Here is a 26,578-nt window from a genome sequence, read left to right as displayed (position 1 = left end):
TAGTATCGTCAGGAAGAGATCAAGTTTGATCACATCCAATTCACTGACAATACGCAGTGTTTGGAGCTGATTGAGAAACCACCGCGCTGTATTCTGAAGCTTCTGACCGAACAGTGTCATATGCCAAAGGGTTCGGATATAGCCTATCTGACAAATTTGCACGGTGAGTTCGAGAGTCATCCACGGTACGTGAAGGGCCAGGACCGGAGGCATTGGGAGCTGGAATTCGGCATCCGACACTATGCCGGCTGCGTAAGCTATACCGTTAAAGGCTTCGTGGATAAAAATCGGGACGTTCAGCAGGATGTGCTGTTCGATCACATGAGCAGGAGTTCGAATACGTTCGTTCAGGAGATTGCTTCGTTCCAGGACCTGCTGTCGATTCAACAGGTGCAGACTGCTTCGACGGTGGGAACTGTGTCGAGGGGAACTTCCAAGGGAAAGCTAACGGTGAGCGATACCTTCCGGCAGCAGCTGCAGGCACTAGTGGATGTCTTGCAGAGCACAAATCCATGGTACGTGCGGTGTATCAAACCAAACGTGCAGAAACTGCCCAATGATTACGACGACCAACTGGTTCTGGATCAGCTTAGATACCTTGGAATGCTGGACATTATCCGCATACGGCGGGAGGGATTCCCGGTGCATTTGACCTTCGATGACTTCGTCCAACGCTACCAGTGTTTGACGAAGCGCTTCCGTAATCTCTCCAGCAAGGATCAAGCGCTGGCCGTGATAAAGGAATTGAACGTTCCGGCCACCGAGTGGCAAACTGGCAAAACCAAGGTTTTCCTGCGAAGTGTGGTCCACGAGCCACTGGAGGACGCACGTAAACAGGTGATCAACTCGAAGGCTTTGACCATTCAGCGGAACTGGAAGCGGTTCAGTCAGCAGCGAAACTATCGGAGGATTTTTGCCGCAGCTCTAGCGATTCAGCACGCGTACAAGGGCTGGAAGTTGCGGATCGATTTCCTTCGGAAACGGCGAGCCGCGATCGTCATACAGAGCCATCTGCGGGGAGTGTTCGCCCGGGAGGTGGCTGCGGCGCTTCGCGAAATGCGCCGGGTAGACGAGGAGATGCGAAAACGAGAGCGAATGGAGGCCGAGCGAAAGGAACGCGAAGCGGCACAAGCTGAAGCCGATCGGAAGGCACTGGAGGAGAGCGAAAGGTCGGTACTCTGTAGGGTTGTGTTTGTTGATTTTTTTTTCTGTTGGTATTTTGGTGCGGTTCGTTTCAAAGAGTTTCTTCGTAAGAACTCGTAGTGTTTGTGTTGATTCAGTTTGGGTGACTATTACAATTTTCCAAACAGGCACTTCGATTGGACTTGCATGCACTCTCATTGTGTTCGCTTCTCGTTCATTTGTTTTTCCTTCCACACTGACGATACTAAAATTTATTGAAACTTACCAACGTTTTCAGCTTTGCGAATTTAACTTTGGTCCTGCTTTTAATTTTACTTTCGGTTGTCATAACTGCCGTCATATCGTAAACTTATAAACCTAACAAAACAAAATAGTTTGTGTGTTCTTTTTTACATTTTTACCTCAATCTTTGCATCCCCTCTGTTTTTCTAAATTGTTGGGAGTTTTATATTTTATTTTTCGAATCTAACAATACAAACAACCCGTCCCAAATTATTGATACCCACAAAGCATGCCTAATAGTAGTGATGGACACAGTGTTGCTATCTCTGAATCGGGGTGAGTGGTTTTCGTAGCTTAAGATTAGTGCCACTTCAATGCTGGGCTTCGTCTTGAGTTCGTCATTAGATATGCGCGCGCCATTCGGGATGCATTCATCTATGATGGTTTTTTTTTAAACTTCGGTAGTGTGTAGAGTCGAAATATTTGTGGTAATTCACTAGCTTTAGAATCATGTTGTAGTGCTTATGGCAATAGTGTCCATCTCTCAGCGCTTTCAGCCACGTTTACAGTGAACACGTGTGCTCGGAGGCCCCACTCGATGCTAATCAAGGCTTCTGTTCTTTTTTCCCCACCCACCCCATTTTCTAACCGCCTAACTTTGCAGGGTCGCTAAGCAGGAGATCCTCGCGCTGACACAAATGGCCGAGCAAATTAACTCGAAACTGCACTCCCAACAGCAACAGCATGCCGCCAATAATAACAGTATCAACAACAACAACAATAACACCGCAGCCACTGGGGGCGAGCCAAAGATCAACGGAAACGCGATCGCTTGCGGTGCGTCGGGGGACGATTCGGCTCCGGTCCCGGCTGGAATCGCCTCCGCTAATCATGCTCACCAGCAGAGTAACGAGTCGGTTGATCTTGACAATCTGTTCGCTTTCCTCAGCGAGGTGCAACCGACGGGCAATTCGAACGCGATCATTGACGAAATCGGCGAGAAGATGGACAATCTGGTGGAGGATCTGGACGTGGAGCTGGAGTCGGTCATTCAGCAGGAAATTGAGGGATTGACGTGCGAAAGAAACAATAATGTCAGTGGTAAAGGCGCGCCGCCGCTGGTCAACGGAAACGGACCGATCAATATTAACAGCATAAACAATAACAATAGCAGCACCGTCGTAAGCAACAAACCGACCACACCGAAGCCGATGGGGTAAGTACCGTTTTTATCGCCGCCTTTTGGCTTGAACTGATTGACGCAAATGGTGTGCCATTATGGCGCAATGGGTGTTTAAAGTTGGTGGTCATTTGCATACAATTATTGGATTGTTCCTGTTAAGGGACAACGGATGAGATTGTATAGTTTGTTGATTTGTACAGAAAGAGTGAACGATGTAATCTGCGTTGAAAATCTGCTTTAATAAGGGAAATCAGGTCCATTGTTGCGCTGTGTGTTACTAATTTGATTAAAACGGGACGGTGCATTGCTTCTGATCTGTTCATGGGAGAGCATTAACAACTTTAACATTATCTATCTTTACAATTTATTACTATGAATTCTTTAACAATTTTAAACTTGAATATATACAGCCAAGTCATTTTTTATGTTTCAAATATGACTTATTTCAAGCGAAAATTAAATATTTCAACAGAAAATATATAATTTCCAGGAGTTGTTCAAAACTATATTGCAGCGAAATTAAGAAGGATGGAAGTAGGGTGTCAAAGAAGAAATTGTAGAGCAGTTAGAGAGCTTCAATTTGGTGGATACAAACAATTATCTTTATTATGTAATAATGCTAATAACACTTTAAAAACCATTTACTACCAAAATGTAAATTAAATCCACTAATTCAGATGTTTCACAACTGTATCCTGTACTGAATTTTCTCATCTTCTAAATGGAAGCAACAAAATCCTCCTACGCACCGTGGTCGGAAAGCCTTCGAATCGGGGGGAAATTAATAGTTTCTATGTGCTTTCTAGAAACATAGTGTCTTCAGCAAAGTTGATCTTAGGATTCCTGGCCCTTGATTTGATTATGTTTAATTTATTTCGGCCGGCTTTAGCCTTTTAGGTCATTCGCCGATTCCTGACCATCATGGGAGACAATGGTTTAGTTCACAATATCACCAGTGGTAAGAAAAACCTCATAACGGGGAAAAATTAATAACTCCTCAGGAGGGCTTTTCAGAAACATGTTGTCTCCAGCAAAATTGATTCATTATACAAAGCCAAGGTGTATATAAAAAGGTGTAACATTTTGTATTATTTTTTTTTCTCTATTATACTGACTTTCAACACATTTCGGCTGGTTCGTCACTTTTATTTCCATTTTTGGAAGAATGTCGGGAGTGAGAATTGAACTCGTGATCTCTGCGTGAGAGGTATGGATGTTACCACTACGCCCGATCGCCTCCACAACATATTGTGTTATTTAAAGGTGTGGACACTACAACCGTCCCCCTTTGAAAAGTTACATTTAATTTAACCTAACGAAATTATACAATTCTAAATATTTATACATTGAATTCCAATAAAATGCTTGATTGAAACTATACTTTCACAATTCACTAAATCTCCATATTAGATATGACATCTTGTTCGCTTCGAACGCCGTTATCTTCTCCTCGGCATATTCGTCGTGGATATTTTTCAAACACATAATTTTTATCTTCGATGCGACGTCTGGTTAGTTTCGAACGCCGAAGGCAGATTCCTGGCAATTCCGCTGTGGAAGCATTTCTCTTTCTATTATTCCTGACCTTCGCCAGTTCATCTTGCGGGAATTCCCTTAGGATGTCTTCCTCTGAGCCACTTCCAGCTCCGTACACCTCTTCCACTGTTTCCAGAACGCTAGTATTTCTCTGATGAGTGCCCGGATTCATCGTGACGTTCGGTCGTGTTTCCGGGTATTTTCCCCTGAAGAGCCTAAGCTGATTCCGGTGCGCCATTATTTCCACGCTTCCAATTGACACCTGTTGTTGGAACCACCCTGGTTTCCGATTTGCTTCAGCTCTCCGTCCGTAAGAAGTGAGAATTATGTAAGCCTTCGCCCGTCGGCAAATCCAGTTCCGATAAAATAACGGTCCGTCGGCCACGTGTGCTTAGCGTGCAGAATCCAGGAATCACCGAACAAAATGGCTGCTCCTTTGTGCTAGCTTTCTAGCCAACCGGTTTATGCACGAACAAAGGAAAGCTTCAACCACCAGTTATCAGTAGCACTTTTCTGCAACACTGTAACCACTATTTTATATTTTTATTATCTTTTTAGGTTGAATCTTTATAATTTTCGATACACTCGATAAAACGCAAAGAAAAAGCGCTGGAACAAAACCCTTTTTTTCTGTTCTTCGTGAACAAAAGGTTTAAAATCCTCGTCGCCAATTGTTGCGTTGAGAGGGAGAAACGACTGAAACACTTCTTTACGTTATTTTAGATACCTAAACGATGTTTATTCTTCTTCTTCTTTTTGGCTTTAAGAGGGTTTAAACTTTTCAGTCAAGGGATTGCTAAGATGGCCGCCTTTTAGTAGCCAGCATAGAAAATCATGAGCATAGAAATCATAACCTAAAATTAAAAATGGAGTGCTCCTCGCGATTCTTCAGCTGTGATTTTAATTGCAAATCGTCAAGAAAGCTTCCGGACGGGTATCCAAACTTCGCTTGCCGAAGGAAATTATCCAACGTAATCAAATATTAACATATTAGGCTGTCAAAAAAGTCCTGCGGTTTTTTTTTGAATTTTCATTTGTTCATAAAATTAGTTACAATCATCTGTTTTAAGTCAAATATGCGCCGTTTTGTTCGATGACTTGTTCCCAACGAGATGCCAACTTCATAATACCTCTGTTATAGAAGCTCGCTTCCTTATTGGCAAAAAATTCGGATAGCCAATTTTCACAGGCCTCTTTTGTGGCTAACATCTGACTACCTAGCTCGTTCGCCATGGACAAAAACAGGTGGTAGTCACTTGGTGCAAGGTCCGGACTATACGGCGGATGCAAAAGAACCTCCCATCCGAATTCCCGGAGCTTCTGGCGCGTCACCAAAGAAGTGTGTGGCCTGGCGTTGTCCTGATGGAAGACAATGCGGCCTCTGTTTATCAAAGATGGCCTCTTCTTCATGAGTGCTACCTTCAAGCGGTCCAGTTGTTGGCAGTACAGGTCCGAATTGAGCGTTTGGCCATAGGGAAGCAGCTCATAACAGATTATTCCTTGAAAATCCCACCAAACACACAGCAGAACCTTCCTGGCCGTTAATGAGGGCTTGGCCACCGTCTGAGCCGCTTCAGCGGGCTTCGACCACGACCGTTTGCGCTTCACGTTGTCGTAAGTGACCCACTTTTCATCGCCAGTCACCATCTGCTTCAGAAACGGGTCGATTTTGTTGCGATTCAGCAGCGATTCACATGCGTCGATACGGTCAAAGATGTTTTTTTGCGTCAACGTGTGTGGCACCCATACATCGAGCTTCTTTGTGAATCCAAGCTCAAATGGTTAATAACGGTTTGATGACTTATCCCCAGCTCTTGGCCGATGCTACGGCTGCTACTATGCCGGTCTTTCTCAGCTAATTCAGCGATTTTGTCACAATTTTCGACGACAGGCCTTCCGGAGCGTGGCGCATCTTCGACGACCTCTACACCACAACGAAAACGTTGAAACCATCGTTGTGCGGTGGAAATGGAAACTGTAACGGGTCCATAAACTGCACAAATTTTATTGGCAGCTTGAGATGCATTTTTGCCTTTGTCATAGTAGTACTGTAGAATATGTCGGATTTTCTCTTTATTTTGCTCCATATTTGCGACACTATAACTCACGAACGACTCAACCAAACAAAACACTGTCAAGGACTATATTATACCTTTCCAACAAGCTATGGTATGACTCGATACAATGAATACAACTAGAACTACGCGCTTACAACGACACCTCGCGGAAACACCGCAGGACTTTTTTGACAGCCTAATATATGACTCCAAACATTAAACAATACGTGAGCTCTCTAAGCGCGAGTCCTGTTTTATGCTGCCTACGCTCAATTTTCATTGATCCCTGGCCAAAACTGGGTGACCAGAGCTTAGTTCATAACATCACCGCTAGGGCGCACAGTGATTCAAATAAAAAAAAAAAGTGGAGGCGATCTGGCGTAGTGGTAACATCCATGCCTCTCACGCTAAAGCCGGGTTCAGACGGTGCGAGTAAGCATACGAGTCGGTCTAGTCAGTTACTGCAGTGCAGCTACTCACACCGTGTGAACACATCATGCCAGTTAGTGTCATGTGTAATCCGGCGTGCGAGCTACTTCAAAGTTTTTTGAATTCACTCGCACTCGCATCTCTCAAAACGTCAAAAACAGAATTTAGCGTTCGAATCAGGGATGCCAAATGTAAAGACATGTCTCAATTTTTTAAATATTTGAAAATATGCGAAGATATTTATAGACTTGAAAATTATTGGAAAAACAAATAAAACCCTCATAGTTTCTAAATGAAATCGTTGTTATTTTGATATGCACGCTGGCTGGGCATGCTTTCTTTTTGAGATAGTTTTCTTGAGAATCTCTAATATAGAATCATTATCAGGCACAACTTTCATTCAAAATTCTCTCACAACTTGCAAAGAAAGTATTGTTCTAAAAAACACAATACATATTCGATTTTAAAAAGTACATTTCCATTCATTATTTAAATTTTTGACGCGTATTTATTCCACCTGCAAATCTACCATCATTTTTATTTCACAAATTGGTACACGAAGCTGCTGGCAAGGCGAACTAAATAAAATTTAAAAAAATCTTCAATGTTGTCATTTATAGCATCACATACTTCCGGAATTATCTTAGTTATGAATGCTTTCGAGATTCTAAAAAATAACGACAACAATCTGAACGATATTCCAGAAGCAAGGCACATCAATGTCGTTTTTTAATTTCACTCTTGCAGGTATAGCATCCCTCATGAGTGTATCTCGGCGTTGTATTTTTGGACCAATGAAATCCAACAGTGTGCTACTGGAAACCTGAGACGAATACTGCCTATAGAGGAGTCGAATTCGGATCAATCATCTGTCATATTCGGACCTGATTGCTGTTCCTGACTATTTGATGGACATTTGAAAAATCATCTGGCATCCCTGGTAAGCCAATGCTGCAGTATCTAGTTTCGTGTCAACAGCTCACACCGTGTGAACGGACAAGGCGAGTCAACCAATTGTCAAGCGAGTTCACCGGGTCAGTAGCTGCTCATTCAGTCAGTCAGCTACTAGCAACGTATAAATGGGCCTTAAAGGTCATGAGTTCAATTCTCACTCCCGACATTCTTCCAAAAATGGAAGTAAAAGTGACGAACCAGCCAAATGAGTTGAAAGTCACTATAATACAGATAAAAAAAATAAATTAAAAAAAAAAGTATAAAAATTGATAACTCCTCCGGAATGCTTCCTAGGAATATTGTATCTTCTACAAAATTGATCCTATGTTCCCTGGCCATAACAGGTTGACAATAATTCCATTCAATAGCCTCAAGAATTGTGTAGTCAGGTCGGTCAAGAGGAGTAGTTCAGACCGGTATTTGGTCAGCGCCCATGAGCGAACCAACGAAAATGGGGCTAAGACTTATCGACTTCGCTGTCTCCAAGAACATTGCCATAGATAGCACCTACTTTCAGCACAGCCTCCAATACCGTTACACCTAGAGATCACCACAACAAACAGAAACACAAATTAACCGTGTTTTGATCGACGGTCGGCACTTCTCGGATATCATTGACGTCAGAACCTATCGTGGCGCTAACATCGATTTAGACCACTACCTGGTGATGGCCAAAGAGCGCTCTAAACAGTCGTCAATAACATGAGACACCAGCGCTCAACACGGTTCCACCTACGACGACTGCAGGAGCCGTACGTTGCTGCAACATACTTGCAGCGTTTTGAAGCTGCATTACCGGGGGTGGACGAACTGGACGCTGCTCCTCTCGATGAATGCTGGAACACCTTGAAAGCAGCAATTAGCAGCACAGCATAGACCGTCATCTAGTATGGACAACGATGACAACGGAACGAATGGTTTGACGAGGAGTGTCGAGCGCTTCTGAACGCGAAGAATACAGCACGCGTAGTTCTATTGCAACCAGCGACTCGACAAAACGTAGAACGATATAGACTGAAGCGAAGGCAGAAAATACATCTCTTTCGGGAAAAAAAAACGCCATCTGGAAGAGAAAGAGTGTGAGGAGATGGAGTTGCTTCATCGTTCTCGAGAATCGCGGATGTTCTTCAAGAAACTAAACACCTCGCACGAAGGCTTTGTGCCGCGGACCGCAATTTGCAGGAACAAGGAAGGAGGCATCTTGACGAACGAACGCGAGGTGATCGAAAGGTGGAGACAGCACTACGATGAACACCTGAACAGCGCGCAGACAGGAAACCAAGACGGCATTGACTAGGACTACACTGGTGCAATGAACAACGACGACGTACGACTCCGATGATAGGTAAAGTTAAGGAGGCCATTAATCAGCTAAGGAACCATAAGGCAGCTGGTAAGGATGGCCTCGTAGCGGAGCTTTTCAAGGGTGGCCCGGGAAAACTTGTAGAGTGTATGTACCGGTTGATAGTCAGGATCTGGGATACAGAACAGCTAGCGGAGGAGTAGAAGGACGGGGTAATCTGCCCCATCTATAAAAAAGGTGACAAGGTGGATTGTGGGAACTACCGTGCCATCACAATCCTGAATTGTGCCTACAAAACTCTGTCTCAGATCCTCTTTCGCCGTCTATCGCCAATAGTAAGTAGATTTGTGGGAAGTTATCAGGCCGGATTCATGCCCGGTTGCTCGACGACGGATCAGATTTTTACACTGCGACAGATCCTCCAAAAGTGCCGCGAGAATAAGGTCCCTACGCACCACATCTTCGTTGTCTTCAAGGTCGCATATGATACAATCGACCGAAGATAACTATGGAGAAACATGGACGAACACGGCTTTCCCAGAAAGCTGACAAGACTGATTCAGGCAACGATGAACGGTGTGCGATGCACAGTGCGGATCTCAGGTGAGCTTTCGGAATCATTTGAGTCTCACAGCGGACTTCGAAAAGGCTATGGGAGCGGAGAGCGGGGTCAACATGTGGGGCACTAGTTTCAACAAGTCTAGTCAGTTTATCTTGGTTCGCTACAACAACAACAGGCGTGAAGGCGTCTTTAAGGGCATGGGGGTTGCTATACAAATGAAATACAAACTTCTGCATAACTCGAGAACTGGAGCCAAATTTGGGATGTAAGGGTTTTTGGGTACGAGAAATTTTTCTATGTTGGTATAACACCCCTTCCTCTTCTGGAAAGGAGAGAGGGTCCCATAAAAACATTGCACATATTTCAACCAAACATGATAATTGAAATTTTTCGGAAAACTCTGAAGGACAATGAGAAAATTCGAAAAATTCGATTCGAATTTGTTCTACAATTACATATTGCCAAGCGTTGTTAGTCCATTTGATGTTTGCGGTGGCGAAATTGATCTTCGTTTGAAAGTGGAAATGGATTCTAATGTGATAAAACGCACTCCTATATCGTCTTCTATCTATATAAATATAAATGGATCGCCGAATGTGTTGATAAGAGCAAAACTCGAGAAAGGAATTGTCCGATTCAGGACTGTCTTCACTCTATCATATTTTCTGTATCAAACATTTATTCCATGTAACGGAGAAACATGTTATTTGCAAGTGGTTGAAAGATCTTGAACTAGAATTATGTCTGAACATTATCTGATGTTATAATGACGAGATATGGTTGAAGTACTAGAAATTTTATAGTAAAGAATAATTTTAAATTGTAGATTAGAAGATGACCCAATGAACAGTTCTGTGATTGGACCCATAAACGTGCGCTTAGTAAAAAAACGTGGATGTGGTAACGAAAAATAAATTTTGAGCGGGACGAAGTTTGCCGAGTCAGCTAATTAGAAATAAATAAGAATTGTGTAATAAGAAGGGAAAACGTCAGTATGATGATTTTCAGTTTTACAGGAAGAATGAGTTCTTCGTAACTCTTATAAAAGATGGCAGCCATCTAAGGATTATTGAAAATGATGAAGAGTAGTTTTGGAACATGTTCCTCACTATCATCATTTTGAACTTAGTAGCAGCGGCAAACAAAAGTTCTACAGAAAAGTGCTTTCTCAAAATCTTTCTGTTTTCTGTCTGTAATTTTGAACCGCCGTTTCGGTGTATATTCCGTTTATAATAATATCTCATAAGTTCAGGATAAGAGAACAATGCGACATTAGATCGTTGGCAATTCCGGTATACCGGCATACTCAAATCCATAAGGTTGAATGTTATCGGCGATAACAAGAGCTGTGATCAGTTCATTATTTTTGTTGACGACTCCATTAGCTGTGTTCGACCGAGCGTTATACATATATCATTTTTATGGGTGAATTCATCATATTTATTCCGTCGTAAATGTTCCTCATTTTTCGTACAAAATTCGACGACCCTTTCTCGCGCGAAACTAAATTGGTTAGTTAACTTCATTCGTCAACAATGTCAAAATGAGTCGCATATATTGAAGCTTCCTCATCAACATTTGATGTGTGGGCATTTTTTCATATAATAGAAATCAGAAAAGCTATAAATTGTTACATTCTAATAAAGAAGGGGATGAGGGAGTATTTCACTAAAAATAAATAATGATTAACCCATTAGCAACGTTTAGAACAGTGAACGGTTTACCTTCATCAAACACAGTATCTAATATTGATATAATTCTTCTTTCGACGTAGAATCCCATCTCTGCCGGAGCCCACCATGCCGCCGCCACCGATTCCGACCGAGAACAACAACGGTTCCTTGCCGACGACATTACCTCCACTCAAGTCGTTGGATCAAATCAAAAACCACAAGGACGAACCGATCTACGAGGCGGTCATCCACCTCAAAGAGCTTCCCCCACCGCCGGAGATTCTCGAGAAAGTACCACCGGTTCCCCAGCATCAACAACCACAAATCCTTCATCTGAATCACCACAATGGCCCAGCAGTTCAACCGCCACAGCCAGCGTCGCAGCAACAACAACAACAACCGCAGCAGCTACCTTCACAGCAGAACAGCTTGCTAGCCCATCAGCATGGTCTGCAGCAACAGCTGCACCAGCAGATGCAAGCTAATCACGTTCCTCCACCACCACCGCACGCCCACGGATTGATCCATCAGCCGCAGCACCTGGAGAACGGCGGGAATCATAAGCTTCGCCCGAAAAGTCCAGCGGTCATACGCTCTGCAAGCCCGGTGCAACGGGGCGGTACTGGTGGACCTATGAGTCCCTCCTCTCCGAAGCACAGCCGACCGAACTCGCGAGCTTCTTCGACCGGCACGGGTGGTGGCCATCCGTTTGCCGAGCGGGAGCAGCGCCGGAAGTACCGGGTGGAGAAAAAGCTCCAGGAGATGCAGCAGATGGACATAACCGAGCGGGAGAAGGAACTGCTGCGGGACGATGTGTACTATGATATCCTGGAGTTTGCCGAGAGCTACTACAACACGCACGAACGGTCACCCGAGGGTACGATCATGGCTACACTGACCAGGAAGGGCCGTAAATCGGTCGATATGGTACCGAAGTACGAGATGATAACGTATTACAGAGGGAATACGATACCGTCCTCGCACATTCACATGTACGACCCGGAAAATGTGACCATTGCGTGCAATGTTTTCAGGGTGAGTTTGTGAAGCATTTGTTTGATGTATTTTTAATCAATGAACAATTTTTTTTGGTAGGATCTGTGCAAATACATTCGCGGGGAGTTGAACACCGAGCGCGAGTTGCAGGTCATTCAATTCATCATCGGACAAGGAATCGAACGGGAGGAGTTGCGCGATGAAATCTTCGTCCAGTGTATGCGTCAGTCTACCAACAATCCGAGTGTCGAGTGGACCGACCGGGTGTGGCTGCTGCTCTGTCTCACCATCGTTGCGTTCCAACCGAGCAAGCTTCTCTTTCGGTATTTTGTGAGTTTCCTCAAGAAGAACCTCGAATCGCTGGAGGGTAAACTGCGGCAGTACGTACAGTGGTGCTTGGATAACTGCAAAAACACAAAGGTTAGATGTCGCCAGTATCCGCCTTCCAGTGTGGAAATTGCGGTGAGTTGAGAGAAGCTGGTTGCAGCTGGAAGCAATTTAACTGATGTTTGGTTCCCTTTTTAGGCAATGCGTCGATTGGGGACGATCGTTTGTAGGTTCTTCTTCCTGGATGGACGCACCAAGGCGATTGACGTTCATCCGACCGACACAGCCAGTGATGCCGTAGCGAAGCTGGCCGAGAAACTGGGTCTCTGTAACGTGGAGGGGTGGGCCATTTACCAATCCAGACCGGACGGGGAGGAGCACGTCAAATCGCACGATTATCTCTACGACATCATCGCTGCCTGGGAAGCGTAAGTATGCGGTGTGACGTGTGTGTTTGACGAGAGTGCGCAGACAACGCAGACTGTTTTGACTGTTTGTGTTTGGGGTCAGGTTGAGGACATTGTGACAGTGAGTACTAATAGCTGACTTTGACGTGAAGTGAATTTCCCGGGAATCATAGGCTAACTACATTTTGTACAGTGAGTTTATACCATTCGGGTGTTCGGTTTCGTATCCCCGAATGAATCTCAACATTAATACCGCCATCCCACCGATTCTTTCCACAGTGCACGCGAGCGAGGCTGCCGTCAGACTAACATAATAAAGAAGGTCAATCGTCGGGCCTACCGTATAACCCTCTACTTGAAACTACCGAAGGAGTTGAGAAGTCGAAACATTCCCAAATATTACACGACCTGACAGACACCCGAACCCCACTTTGTTGGGCCTATACAACTGAACACGTTGAGCGTTGAGAAGTCTAGCAGGACATACGAATGTTGCGCGTTATCTTAGAGGCTGATTTTGGTTTAACATCTTGCTGTTTTTTCTTCTCTCTTCCCATTGTTTTCTTTCGAATCGGGGCGGAAAAACAATTTTATTTGCAGCAAGCAAACCAAAATACACGCCGGAAGTTCGACGCTACGGAAGAACGCCACCACTCTGGGCTCTGGAGAGAATCGGTTCGTCTTCAAGAAGCGTCTGTTCAAGAGCACCCGAGAACTCTCGCAGGATCCGGTCGAGGTTAACATGCTGTACGCGCAAGCCGTGTACAGCGTGGTGAAGGTAAATCTATCTTGTCTTTTTACGATTCCCGGAACAGATCGTCCCCGAGAACAACTGCAACGGAAACAACAGCTCGGAAAAAGTGTAAGGTCGCAAGTGGGCTAGAAATATTCTGACGCGGAAAACATCATGGGTATAAGAAGGCCTTTGATACCGTGCCAGAGAATATTAGTTGTAATTTGGCGCGCTAAATGATAAACCAAAAAAATCCTACAGGGCAGTGATTTTCAACCGGTGAGGAATTCCCCCTAGTGGAGAATTCGGTCATTAAAAGGGGGGGGGGGATTGTAGAAGGGAATATTGAACATTTATTCGCTTTGAAGATGACAATGATTAGATAAACTTGCCACAAAAATTTTATTGGATACGCCAAAAATTTGCGAACCTCGGTAAACATTTCCAAATCTGAAATGTAACGTTCAATTGAACAACTTCGCAATGTTTGAAAGACTTTCGTCAGTGAATGATGATGGAACAGACGACGAAGCAATACAGAAGACCATATAAAAGGAAATTGTACAGCATTTGTCAAGATTTTTTACAACAAGTTAAACTTGAAACATGTTTCCTTATATCAAAGAACAAATTTAAACATGAATTGAAATGCCTTCCGACTGGAAGTGACGAAAGTTTCGGATCAATTTTAGAACAAACTCATCGATCTATAAATGATCGGAAATGATATGAGGAAAAAGCGTTACGAGTGTTGTAGTCTATTGCGTAGAATTTATGTGAATCTGGATTTCCTACAATGCTGCTGATGGGAACAAAACACCGTAACTGAGTGTTCACGAGAAATACCTTAGATACCATGTGCACAGAACTACGGCCGAATGGCTATCGAGAGAGTAATTTTTGTTTTTATTTGTATTTTGACATGCGACAGCTCTACTGAAGTACAGGGTGACTCAAAAGTCATTAAATTCTTCAAACATAAGGTGACTATCAATACGGCATCTACAGTCAATAGTTATACTACCAAACAAGCAGGAGACCACTTTGCCCCCACTACCCCTATGTCTTTTTTTCGTGCATAGCTGCGTCGTTTCATGAGACGCATGTGACGTATGTCCATTTTGAAAGAGTATAAAAGGAAACGGCTGGACAAGCCAAGACTAAACATCCTTGAGAAACAGGAAAAATATGTCCCTGCTCATCCAACCCATTTCCGTTCTTGCAGCAGTCCAGCTTTCGGGCAATCTCTGCCAGATCTCTTTTGGCTTCTGGAATGCTGCGCAACCAATAATCGAAGCGAACGAATAATTTACGTCGATTAATCGATTCAAACCCAGAGAAAAAAAATGTACGGCCGCTGCAGTTTTATCCTGAAATTCAATCATTATCTTTGACGCTCCCTTAAAATCGTAAACGAAACTCAATGCCGTCTACGCGAATTGAGCCTCGTTTACAAGTTCAGGGGATCGTGAACGATAATTGAATTTCAGGCGGAATGAACACTATTTTGATTCCAGATGGCTTTTTAGCAAATGAGGAATATTAAGCGGCCCTTACATGATCTTCCGTACTGACATTTCCAGTAATGATATTCATTCGAGATTCACTTCAATCCACATTATCATTATTCCTCAACCCTACACAATAATTTCCTTTGTCATTACTTTCCTACAGTATTGTTATGGTATTTAGTTTAACAGGTATGCTTAAATTTTTATATCTCACAAAATTACATCGTCATTACTTTCCTAAAGTATTATTATGGTCTCCAATTTAATAGGTATGATTCAATTCTTATATATTACACCAAAATTACGCACACAAATGAAAAGAGTTCGCAGAATTACGATGTTACTGCACAAAATATTTTTCTGCCCATTCACTAATGCTAATGCGTGACCCTTCAGAGCATACCAGGGTAACTGGATATGTACAATGATTCACAACAAGGAAGCCGTTTCAGACAATTTGTAGGAGTGCAGCAAATCTTGCACTCACATCCGTGGAAGAAATTAACACGTTTTCGAAAAGAAAATTATCAATGAAAATTTTCTTTTCTGTATCAAATAAATATTCTGTTTTATGGTCTGAAAAGTTTTCTTCAAACAGTGGAAGAGTCTTGAATGAAAATTAATGCTGTCGGTTTTTAATTATAATTTCAAAAATTTGATTCAGCCTTATAATGTCCTTCAGAAATGGTTTAAACATGTTTAGAATAGCATGTTTTGAGAATTCAAAATACTGTCAGCATTTATTTTCATTGATCTTTCGATGGTTTCAAGCTGCTTTTTTCCACAGTTATTATAATGGCTTCTGGTTGCTTCACTCGTTCAAAACGTTCCTAGATGTCGACACCGTACTTTGTTGTTCTAAAATGAACTCAGCCCACCTTACTTTATCAATCGTTATCGATAGAATGAACTCAGGGCTGAAATTTATATAGTTTAGCGTAACAAATAGTACTTGACTGCTTGGGCTTGGTTTTTAGTGGGTGTGAATCCCACACGACATCTGGGTAAACCCTTTTCAGATAAAGATAAGGCTGGTAGAGCATTTCCTAACCTCTTATAAAAAGTATTTTATGTCAAGTGGACAGAATTATGCACTGACTGGTATAAGGGAGCTTAACGGTATTATAAAAAGGTGTCGCCTGTCTATTATAAAAATGTGTTGTATTATAATTGTTCAACGCCATTTATTATACATGGATTTCAACATATTCAGTTTTTATCTCTCGCGGATGTGCTGCAAACGGAGACGGGAGGGCACTTTAAGGGCACTTGAGAGTAAAATCGACGTTACTCTGTGCTGATCTAACTTGTGGGGAAGGTGTGGGTAAGACGGACAGTAGGGGTAAGATGGACAGGTGGTTGATTTGTATAGTTACATTATGAATTTCAAATTTCTATTAATACGAACCTCTTCTACATTCTATTCTATAATATTTGAACCACCTTGCGACAAGGAATAGTGGAACCCGAGGCAAGAGTGCCACCTTGAGCTAATACGCGTTTTTGAATGCTCTTTTGTTATATTTTTTTCCATTTTTTTTTGCTGGTTTGCTTATTTATACTCCTATTTAGCATCAAATTGCTCAAAAGTTATGGTTACTATGAAAATGTTTCATTTACAAAAATGATGTTTTTGGCTTGTATGTTTCCAGTACGGGGCAAGAGTGCCAATCTTATAAAAATATAATTTTTGATGAAAATAGCACTGTGAAATTCACGATGGTTCCAAAAAACGCAAACTCAGGTTCTGGTGGCGTTCACGAAAACCGGCAAGCCAATCTTCTCCGACCAATTTGGATGTTTTTCGAAAGAGTGATCTAAATTATTTCACTCTGCGATTTTATACCCTAGGTTCGGGATGTCGTATGTTGTCAGCCCATAAAATAACTTCTGCATATTAAGGATGTGACTCACGAGTTACTCCTCCTGTTGTTTAGAAAACGACCTAACTTCTGCACATATTTGGTCGATGTTCTTCTGGGCAAACTATATTCCTCCGCAGCTCGTCTCCATGATTTACAGAATATACGGCAACAACCATAGTTTCCATCTGCCACCGGTTTCGGAACGAAATCCGTTCATATTTACAAACCATGACCACAACAAACATAACCACGATTACACTATTTGCGTTTGACAGATCGAATTCGAGGTTACGACCAAGACGGGTCTATGGTACTAGGTGAGGCCGTTTCGTCACTAAGTTGGTTAGGGGAGCGGTATATAAAAAAGTACGGAAGAAAGCAGAAGGGGATTTTTTTCCTTGAAGCGTGAAAGAGACAGACTGATCACGAGCGAGCTTGGGCACAAGCGTATTGTGTTTTGTTTACAAACAAAACACAGTAGACTTCCAAGATGGCTGAAGAGTGGTTTTAGCAAGTTGGCCCACCTTAGGACATACTTCTACGCGCCTTGGTTACGACTATGGAATTTTTACCGCGGTAATAATGTCTCCTTTTGCCCCGGAAGTTGAGAGATAACAAATTTTTTATTGAAATAAATGCGTACGATTTAAATTAGTTCATACAGTAAGTTGAAGAAAAATGATTATTCTATTTGTATTTATGGGTGGAGTCATGCAAACATATAGAAACTGAGGGTATTTTGTTAATTTGTGCCTGTGCGTTCTTATATAGATTGCAGTTGTAAGAAGCTCAGTTAGTATTTATCTGTTTCTAATAAAAAATATTTAAGGTTCTGGCTGATAATATGTGAGATATATGCAGTATCTGTATAATACAAAGTTCTGTAGTTAAATAATTGTAAAAGATGGAAATAGGCAAAATAATCAGATGGGCACTCTTGCCCCGTATGGCACTCTTGCTCCGGGTTCCCTACTTATCAAAAGAGATCAAAAGTGGAAATGGGAAACAAAAATCGGAAAATCAAACAAGATTCCGCGTATGGAAGTAGTTTTTACGGCTTCGATATTGAGCATTTTGAGTGATTTAGTTTCAAAATTCAATTCGCTGATGGTTATATTTTGATTTGTAAGTCTTGGGAGATTTTCGATGGTCAATAAATCAAAACTTTGAGCGCTTTGAGGCAACCCTAAATCGTGTCCGTTCCGCGTTGCCGGCATTGAGCTTCGTATTACGAAATGGGGGAGTACACTGAGAGAAATAATTAGTAAATATAACGAATTTTTTGGTAAATACTACCAATCTATAGTCATTTTCGACCGTACTAATAAACACATATGTCAAGCAGAACCATGATTCGGAAGCCCAATATCGGCTACATTTTCTCGCCGAAAATGCACGTATCAGAATTATATCCTTATTATACCTCCGTATTGCCTTATGGGAACAATGAAAATAGTTAATACGCGCTTTTCTCACCAATTTTCAGATATGACAATATCCAAGCTTACTAATGTTATCGAGTAAAATATACTAATCTCTGGTAGGGATGCGGGTTTGTTGACAATATGTACAAAAAATTTGTACATTCTACTAATTTTGCATTACCAAATGTATTTAGTAGTTTTCGACCGAGGATTTTTCTAAGGGTAGGCATGACAGAAGAAATGAACGTACTTTCAAAATATAAATATAAGCACTTTCTGAAGGTCGTGGATGAGGAAAAGGAAATGTAATTCGATAGATGAGCCCTGGCAACTGTGTTGTTTTATGTGGTTTCATTATTGTGTTAATGAGGAATGCAGAATTCAGATTGGGGTCAAGGAATATTTCAGTAAGGATTTTAAGAATTTGGAACAGATTCTATGATTGTATGTTACAAATTGCAATGAATGATGTATTTCACAACGAGAATTAACCGGGCACTTTTTCTGAGTGGTTGTCTCTGTTGCTGTTGTTTTCCGGGTCGATTTCTTTCCAGCGATTGGGAATGTTGAATGCTATAGGCTACTTGTTCGTTGAATTCCAGTGCGATGACTTCCCGGTATCGGAGAAGGTGGCCCTGCAGTTGGCAGGTCTCCAAGCTCAAGTCGCCCTGGGAGATCCCTCCAATCAGCCCAAACCGGAGTACTACTCGGACGTGGCCAGCTACATGCCGGAGCGCATTTCGAAAACGCGCGAGGAACAATTCTGGGTGCCGATATTGGCCCAAGCCCACCGACAGTACGGCTCCGGTCGAACAGAACTAACCGCTAAGGTCTTGTATCTTTCCTGTGTGATGCAGTATCCGCTGTACGGTACGACTATGTTTGCTGTATCGTATCGGGGCTATTGGAGCTACGGAAATAGCTTGATCCTCGGCGTCAACTGCGAGGGTATCATTCTGATCAAACCGGACGATAAGTTCGTGCTGTACGAGTTTCGCTACAGCGATATCGAGTCGATCATGCTAGATCCGAGCGATAGCTTTATTACGATCAGCCTGAACCGCCATACAAGCACTACGGCCACTAGCGATCAGCAGCGGTGCTTCGTGTTCGAAACGTCGCAGAAGAACGAGATCGGCTCGCTGATCGTATCCTACTTCCCGGCGCTCTCGAACTGGATCACCGAAAATGAGGTCCCTGCGAAGAAAAGCAAGGGTATCACGAACGAAGATCGCGTTAGGCTGCATCATAATGTGGTTGTATGCCGGCGGCACCTGGTGGATGCGGAGATCCTACGAAAGCCGCAAGATCCTAGCGGTGGCTTTTTGCGTAATACTTTGCGAAGGTTATCCAAGCATCGGCTGGAGAAGCTGAGGGCCGAACATGGTAGCTCGGTGCACGACCACGGCGAGACGTACAAGGGCTTCCCGCATGCGTACTGGGCGTTCAGCAGGCAGCCACTGCCCCAGAGCTTGAGCAAGATACCGGATCAGGAGGAGCAGGCCATGATCCAGGTGTTCAATTCCATTCTTACCTACGCAGGGCTTGGGCAGAATGGTAAGAGTGTATTGTTTCCCCGACTGTGAGGAATTCGACTTGAGTTTAATTTCATTTGCAGGTGAAACCGTTCAGCGCGCCGAAGACGAACACATAACCTTGATCCAATCGATCATGGATCGCTGTATGCGTAAGGAATCACTGCTGAACGAGCTGTACTTGCAGCTGATCAAGCAAACTACGGACCATCCGGACCCGAATTCCCGCGTTAACCTTCGTCATTGGGCTCTACTATCGCTAGCATGTAGTGTTATTCTTCCCCCGCAGAAAGTAGTTAGGAAATATTTGATAGGTCATTTAAAACGGTGCGCCAGTGATTTCATCACCGAGGAGGGCAAATATGCGCGCTTTGCCGAGAAGTGTTTCTTCAAGACGCAGGGCACACGTCGCAGACAGTGGCCTCCGAGCAGGGAGGAGATCGTGTGTACGATCAACAGGCGACCGATCTACGCCCGGTTTCACTTCATGGACGCCCAGTACCACTCGGTTGAGTTCCATCCCAGTTCGACTTCGCGGGAAGTTATGGAGATCGTGAAGAAGAAAATTGGACTGCAGGAGAACGCACAAGGTAGGGTTTTTGGATCCGCTTGAGAATGCTTCCGAGCGCCGTAGTTGTTCAACATACTCACAAACGCTAGCTTCATTTCAACATCCCGTCCGTATTCTCTCATCCGTGTTCAATGTTTAGGCTATGCCATATACGAGGTGCTAGGTACTTCCGAACGTAGTTTGCTTCCCGACGAGAAGGTTGCCGACGTGATGTCCAAGTGGGAAAAGTATCGCACAGCGGCTGCCCAAGCTGTGCAACAAAATCAAAGCTCGAATCTGGCGCCGGCCTGCCGACGGCAGCATCATCTGTTCCTGTTCAAGAAGCATCTGTTTTGCGATCAGTACATGAATCTGGACGATCCGGTTGAGAAGGAACTGCTGTACCATCAGGTACTGCATGGGTTGCGGACCGAGCGGTTCCCCATCTCGGAAATGGAGGCGGTAAGATGGAACGGTTTGAAAATATCCTGAGTGTTTGAAGTATGCGTGTTATTTTTTTGTAGATTATGCTCACTGCACTTCAGGGTCAGCTCGAGCTGGGCGACTGCACGGAGGTGGTCCAGGACTACCGCTCGATCGCAGCCCACTGTCTACCGCCACGCTTCGTTCCGAACATCCCCCACGAGGGGGTGGCCATGCATCATCAAAGCTTGCGAGGAATGACCTCGGCCGAAGCGAAGAAGTCCTTCCTCAATCTGATTCAAAGCTGGCCCCTGCACAAGGCGACCATCTTTGATGTGATGCAATCGTTCACGTCCAACTGGCCGCGGATATTGTGGCTGGCGGTGGACCAGAAGGGGCTGCATCTGCTGGAGCACCGGTCGCGGAACACCTTGTGCACGTACGACTACCAGTCGATACTGTCGTTCTCGCCGAACATGAACTGCCTGATGATCATCACCGGCTCGGACAAGAAGCAGTCGAAGGTGATACTGACGACGGCGCAGGTACGCATTTTGTTATAAATAATCTTGTTCCATTCTAATCCCGATCCATCATTTGAAGGCATTCCAAATAGCGAATTTGATTAGGGAATACACCGAAGTTCTCCAGTCACAGCAGACGACTGACGATTCGCAGAAGGAGAACACCGCCGTCAACAACATCCCCACTGTTCCACAGGTCCCTCCCCACAATCAACCTCTCCCACCGCCGCATCAAAATTTATCGTCGGTCCAGCAGCAGCAGCAACAGCAAGCCGTTGTCCTTCGGAAGGAAGGCCAGCGACCTCCGTCGATGTTGCTACGGCAGTCCAGTGCCGCCCTGGTTGCACCCCAGCCAAGTTAAGAGCTAAGTTGGAGTGTTATATTCACGAGAGAGACTGACACACACACACATTCAAAGGACACCTATGAGGTTTGAGAATCGATAAGGATGTATCAAGATATTAATGCAAAAGTATATATATATATATATATATATATATATATATATATATATATATATATATATATATATATATATATATATATATATATATATATATAGATCTCAACCAAGGCGCATGAGAATCAAAATTTGCGATCTCTCGTGGCAAATACTATGAAAACTTATAAATCAAATTACAATTTGGTAGTTGGGAGGAAATATGAAGAGAGAGAGAGAGCGACCTATTTATGATTTTTGTTGCGTCGTTAGAGTTAAAATTTTTAATCGAACACAGAACAATATTATATAGTCTAATTGCAAAATTTGTCAATCGAGTCTCTTCCGTTACCTGAGTAGCGAGCAAAGCACACAAACCAAATCTGCGCTTACCGATGTTCGACGCTTTGATGATCTCATTTAGCGAAGATTAATGTGGAAACGTACATTTGCTCACACAACCCATATTAGAACAGAAGCCTGGTAGTATTGTACACAAAGTACCTAACGCTTCGCTTGTTATGTAACAATAGATTTAAAATTGTCATATCCCTCTTATCGAAAGCCTAGATAGTTATCGGAAACGCCTTCCAATTCTGAACTCTCTTTCTTTTGAGCACCACTTTAATATATTTTAAACCGTGTTTTGTTTAACAAATTTTCAACAATTCTATGCACTCATACTGTTTCACGAATTGTTTGGGACTCAGGCCATTACGCGTAAAATGTAGTATACTTTATTCCTTTTGAGAGAGCGAGAGAGTTGATCTCTCTTCAAATTCTATATTTTAACTAATTTTATTCCGAATTGAGGTGACCAAAAGTGTCTGATATGCTGTGTTATGGCGTCTATCAAAACTTTACTGCCGCTTTTCGAAACACGCAGAATTTTAGCGAGATTTTGTACTTCCATAGTTTGTTTCCTGGCGTCATATTTGTACACTTTCATACAAACACGAATAACTTATTTGTAAGTATTTATTTATTACGAAAATAGTTTTACTGCATCGGCCATAATAGGTTTTCTCGTCTTTTTAACAAAAAAACCTAACCCAAAATTGTAGTTGTAGCGATACTGAATACTTATATAGACATTTTTAACTTTATGAAAATCAAATTTTAAGGGTGGGGTCAGCTTAGCTCACTTTCGGCCGAAATGTGCGGTTGACACTTCCATAAAAAAGAAATCATTAACAAGGTTGAGAATAGTTATTGAATAGTTAAGTAATCAAATGTTAATACCGGAGCATGTAATGAAATCAATACGAAAGCCTAATCCAACAACAAATACAGTAAATAACATATTCGAACCGTGAAAAAAAAATGATAGACTCAAGTCCCCCTTCACAATACTCCTCTCAAATATCCAATATTCCGTAATTTATTAACAAAACAATATACCAATAAACTAGTCAAACAAACTGACAGTTAAAAAAATCTAGTGAATTGCTACCAAATGATGCTAATCTAGCCTTGTTCCCTTGCTCATGAAGCAGTGAAAAAAATGGAAATCTCTCCCTCAAAAAAAAAAAAAAAAACAAAAAAAAACAAATGTTATATTTGTCTGCCAATTGTAATCGCTCATAGTAAATAATCGAATCGGAACAGAAACAAATCATATTACACACAGACACTCACTACTCTCTAACCCAATCAAGTAAGCCAAAAATAAACTACACTTAGCGAACGCGCACTGTAGAAGCTAGGGGCAATTGGACAGCAATCCGTTTGAGCGAAAGAGAGAGGAAGCAGCGGAGCGGGAGAGTATATGTATAATGTAACTTTATCTAGATGAAACGCCTGAAAACTTGTGAAAAGTGGATTCAGAAAACACACACACACATGCGGAAAGCGAAGCGACATCTTCTGCTCCTAATGTGATTGAATACTGCAAAGAAGTAAACCATAGTTTAATGAATATTTGCGAATCGAAACGGAAGATGATTTTGAATCCGAATGCCCTGCGCCGGGACTGTGTCCTCGAACAGACCGAGCGCTCAACTAGACCATGGGCTGACTTTTGGGTCTGTCGCTCTCAGTTGAGAAACTTTATTACGTTGAAGTGACGAAAAAGCGCGAATTTCATTGTTTGGTATCAGTAGTTATCGGTAAGTACACGGGCCTATCTCACGTTAGCATATGAAAAATAATCTGATTTTAGCGGAAATCGTGAGGCACTTCGTGTCCACCGGGTATAGCTCATCCAGCATTTACAACATCCTCTCTCTTCTGGAGAAAGGCGAGAACGTCGAATGGAAGCTTAGTTCCGGCAGCGCGACGGTGCTGCGCAACCGTAAAGTGCAAAAGAAATTGAAGGGGAACCGTCCAAAAGGTGACCGGCACTTGAACGGGAAGATATATAGTACGAAGTGCCTGCCGGAAGTTGCCATCTTCATCAAGAAATATCACACGAAAGAGGATATGGGCTTTCGACCAGACCTTGACCATTATGTCAAAACCGAATAGGAAAAGCTTACACTTTTTCCACCCGAAACTTTGAAATAAACCCCTATATTGAAAGTTTAGACGTAGTCCCACGTCAAAGCAAGCGGATTGAATAATATAATTCCGTGGTTCTACGTCGAAAATACGGTCGTGTCCTAGATACAACCGCTTACATTTTTTTTAGTTTGAATGAAACTATAATTTTATAAAAATACTAGCTGGATTTGTCAGGCTTTGATTGAGAATCAAATCATCCTCCCTTAATGGGCTGCACTCCCTCCCCTTTCCTCATACGCTAATGACTTACACAAAGTTGGAAATTCTTCAAACTTTTAATTGCTTCCAAAAATATACTCATTTGATAGATGTTCGAATACACTCTAGAATTCAACTAATCTAAATTGTAATTCAATATACAATATTCAATATAGCTCTTCCCCCTTACAAAAATCCAGAAATAAGAACAATAATTCAAAAATATTGATATTCACTTTCTTTTCTATTCTTGGCTTCTTCACTCTCTTCGAACGCCTTGATACGCCAGTTAGCACTACCGATTCAGGCTGATACTTTCTCTTTATGCTTCCATTCACTGTTGATTGATTCTTGTTTCGAACCGGCGTTTGCCGAATATCATTTCTCTCCTCCACGGTTGGCATCTCGGTTTCAGAGGTCGACACTGACTTACATTGGATGAACGGTAGTCGTCGTCTCGTTCCCAACCGTGATCTGTAATAACTTTTTAGAGAATCGTTTTCAAATTGATGCGTTAATAAATTTTTGTAAACGCGGAATGTTATACATGTACCCCACGATATCTCCAGGCATCTTTGTATCTAAAAGATCATGTTGATGATTATTATTATTAGATTTAGAAGCATCATCAAGCGAATGTGGTACCAAGATTAACGAATAATTCTTCTTTGGGTTGATCAAATCGATCAACATTTTTGGTGTATAACTAAATATTCTTTCAGAAGGGAAACTACCCTCTAATATCATGTTATTAATTCTATAAATCAATAGAAAATGATCAATCTGATCATCTAAGCTTATATCCAGCATTCTAGGCTCTAGCAAAAACTTTTTGAGCGCGTCTTTTACTGTTCTTTTACTGAAATCTATATTTATTCTACTGAATGGTCTTGTAGTGGGAATCCATTTTGAAGTAATGTTTTGTATTGGAACAATTACCATACTTGCATAAACATCACAAGCAGCAACAAGATTTTCAATGTCATACAAAAACTGATCCATTTCTTGCTGGAAGATAACACTAGAGGAAGCGCTCTGTAGCAGTCTATTATATGTAAAATATTCTTTAATTGCGTTTCATAAATCATCATAAATTTTCGTGAGCGTTCAGACATTGATAGGTGTGTGTACGCTTCCTCTAAATCCAACGCACAAAAAACACTACCTCCAGCTATTCTAGCAAAGAGATCCTGAGCAAATTGCAATGGATAGACATTCGGTATAATTACCTTGTTAATAGTAACTTTGTAGTCAATTACTAATTTTTGATCATTGTTTTTCTTGACAACTCCAACCACAGGTGATGCCCACTCACTAGTTAGAATAGGAATTATAACGTTATCTTTCTTTAATTTACCTAAACAATTCAAAACCTTCTCCCCTGAAAGATAGGGAACGTCATTTGCCTTCTTAAAAATTGTAATGTCGCTTTTCATAACCAAATCGACTTCAAAATTATTTATTTGAGCAGAAAAATCCTTGACAAAAACGTCAGAAAAAATAAATTTTATTCCAGCAGTTAGTGCGTTATTTAGTTTTTCTGTAATATAATTCATTGGTATTGAATCACCAAAAAATGTCTTCAGTTGGAAAAAAAATCATTCAACCATGGTCTACCCAGCAAAGGAACGAACTGGTAATCACAGTCAATAACCAAAAGATTCAATTTCACTTTCTTCCCTTTATATACAACAATAACTTCAACTTTTCCAGAAACCTTTAACCTGGAACAGTAAATTATAACTAATTGTTTTTAACTTTTCACCAAGGGAATGTTGAATTTTGAAACAAACAAATTTTCACTCATCACTGATACAGAAGAGCCACTATCAATCTTCATCTTTACAGGATCATTTCCAATAGATACATTTAACAAGCAGAAACCACTAATCTTATTTATAGAAGAAAAGTTCATGCACTCCAAGTCAAAATATGAAAGTCAGTCAAAAAAAGCTGCTTGCTCGAAAATGCTCTGTTGTCTGTTTTGAACTTCTCTTAGTTGTCTATAAATCAAATGATACAACTCACCAAACCAACTGCCACACTCATCCGATGCCAAAAGCGAGCACCAACCGATTTTCA

General features: G+C 42.1%; 1 protein-coding gene across 2 annotated transcripts in view; it reads left to right on the top strand.

Annotated features, from left to right (window-relative positions):
• The window catches only part of LOC129763490 (unconventional myosin heavy chain 6), a 75,082-nt gene extending 51,358 nt beyond the window's left edge, over positions 1–23,724 (top strand). The window contains exons 6-17 of one of the 2 annotated variants that reach the window (XM_055762621.1): positions 4–1,169; positions 1,654–1,701; positions 2,030–2,581; positions 11,164–12,097; positions 12,158–12,520; positions 12,584–12,813; positions 13,393–13,570; positions 18,928–19,882; positions 19,944–20,450; positions 20,571–20,872; positions 20,935–21,378; positions 21,437–23,724. In XM_055762621.1, the coding sequence (XP_055618596.1) occupies positions 4–1,169; positions 1,654–1,701; positions 2,030–2,581; positions 11,164–12,097; positions 12,158–12,520; positions 12,584–12,813; positions 13,393–13,570; positions 18,928–19,882; positions 19,944–20,450; positions 20,571–20,872; positions 20,935–21,378; positions 21,437–21,718 (5,961 nt within the window). In that variant the 3' untranslated portion in view covers positions 21,719–23,724. The remainder of the gene's footprint in view (positions 1–3; positions 1,170–1,653; positions 1,702–2,029; positions 2,582–11,163; positions 12,098–12,157; positions 12,521–12,583; positions 12,814–13,392; positions 13,571–18,927; positions 19,883–19,943; positions 20,451–20,570; positions 20,873–20,934; positions 21,379–21,436) is intronic. The other variant, XM_055762616.1, reaches the window with a different exon arrangement.
• Positions 23,725–26,578: the final 2,854 nt, after the last annotated feature.

Source organism: Toxorhynchites rutilus, chromosome 1 (genome assembly GCF_029784135.1).
Source record: "Toxorhynchites rutilus septentrionalis strain SRP chromosome 1, ASM2978413v1, whole genome shotgun sequence".
NCBI lineage: Eukaryota > Metazoa > Arthropoda > Insecta > Diptera > Culicidae > Toxorhynchites > Toxorhynchites rutilus.
The sequence above is the reverse complement of the archived record's forward strand: the minus strand, read 5'-3'. Positions and strand labels throughout refer to the sequence as shown.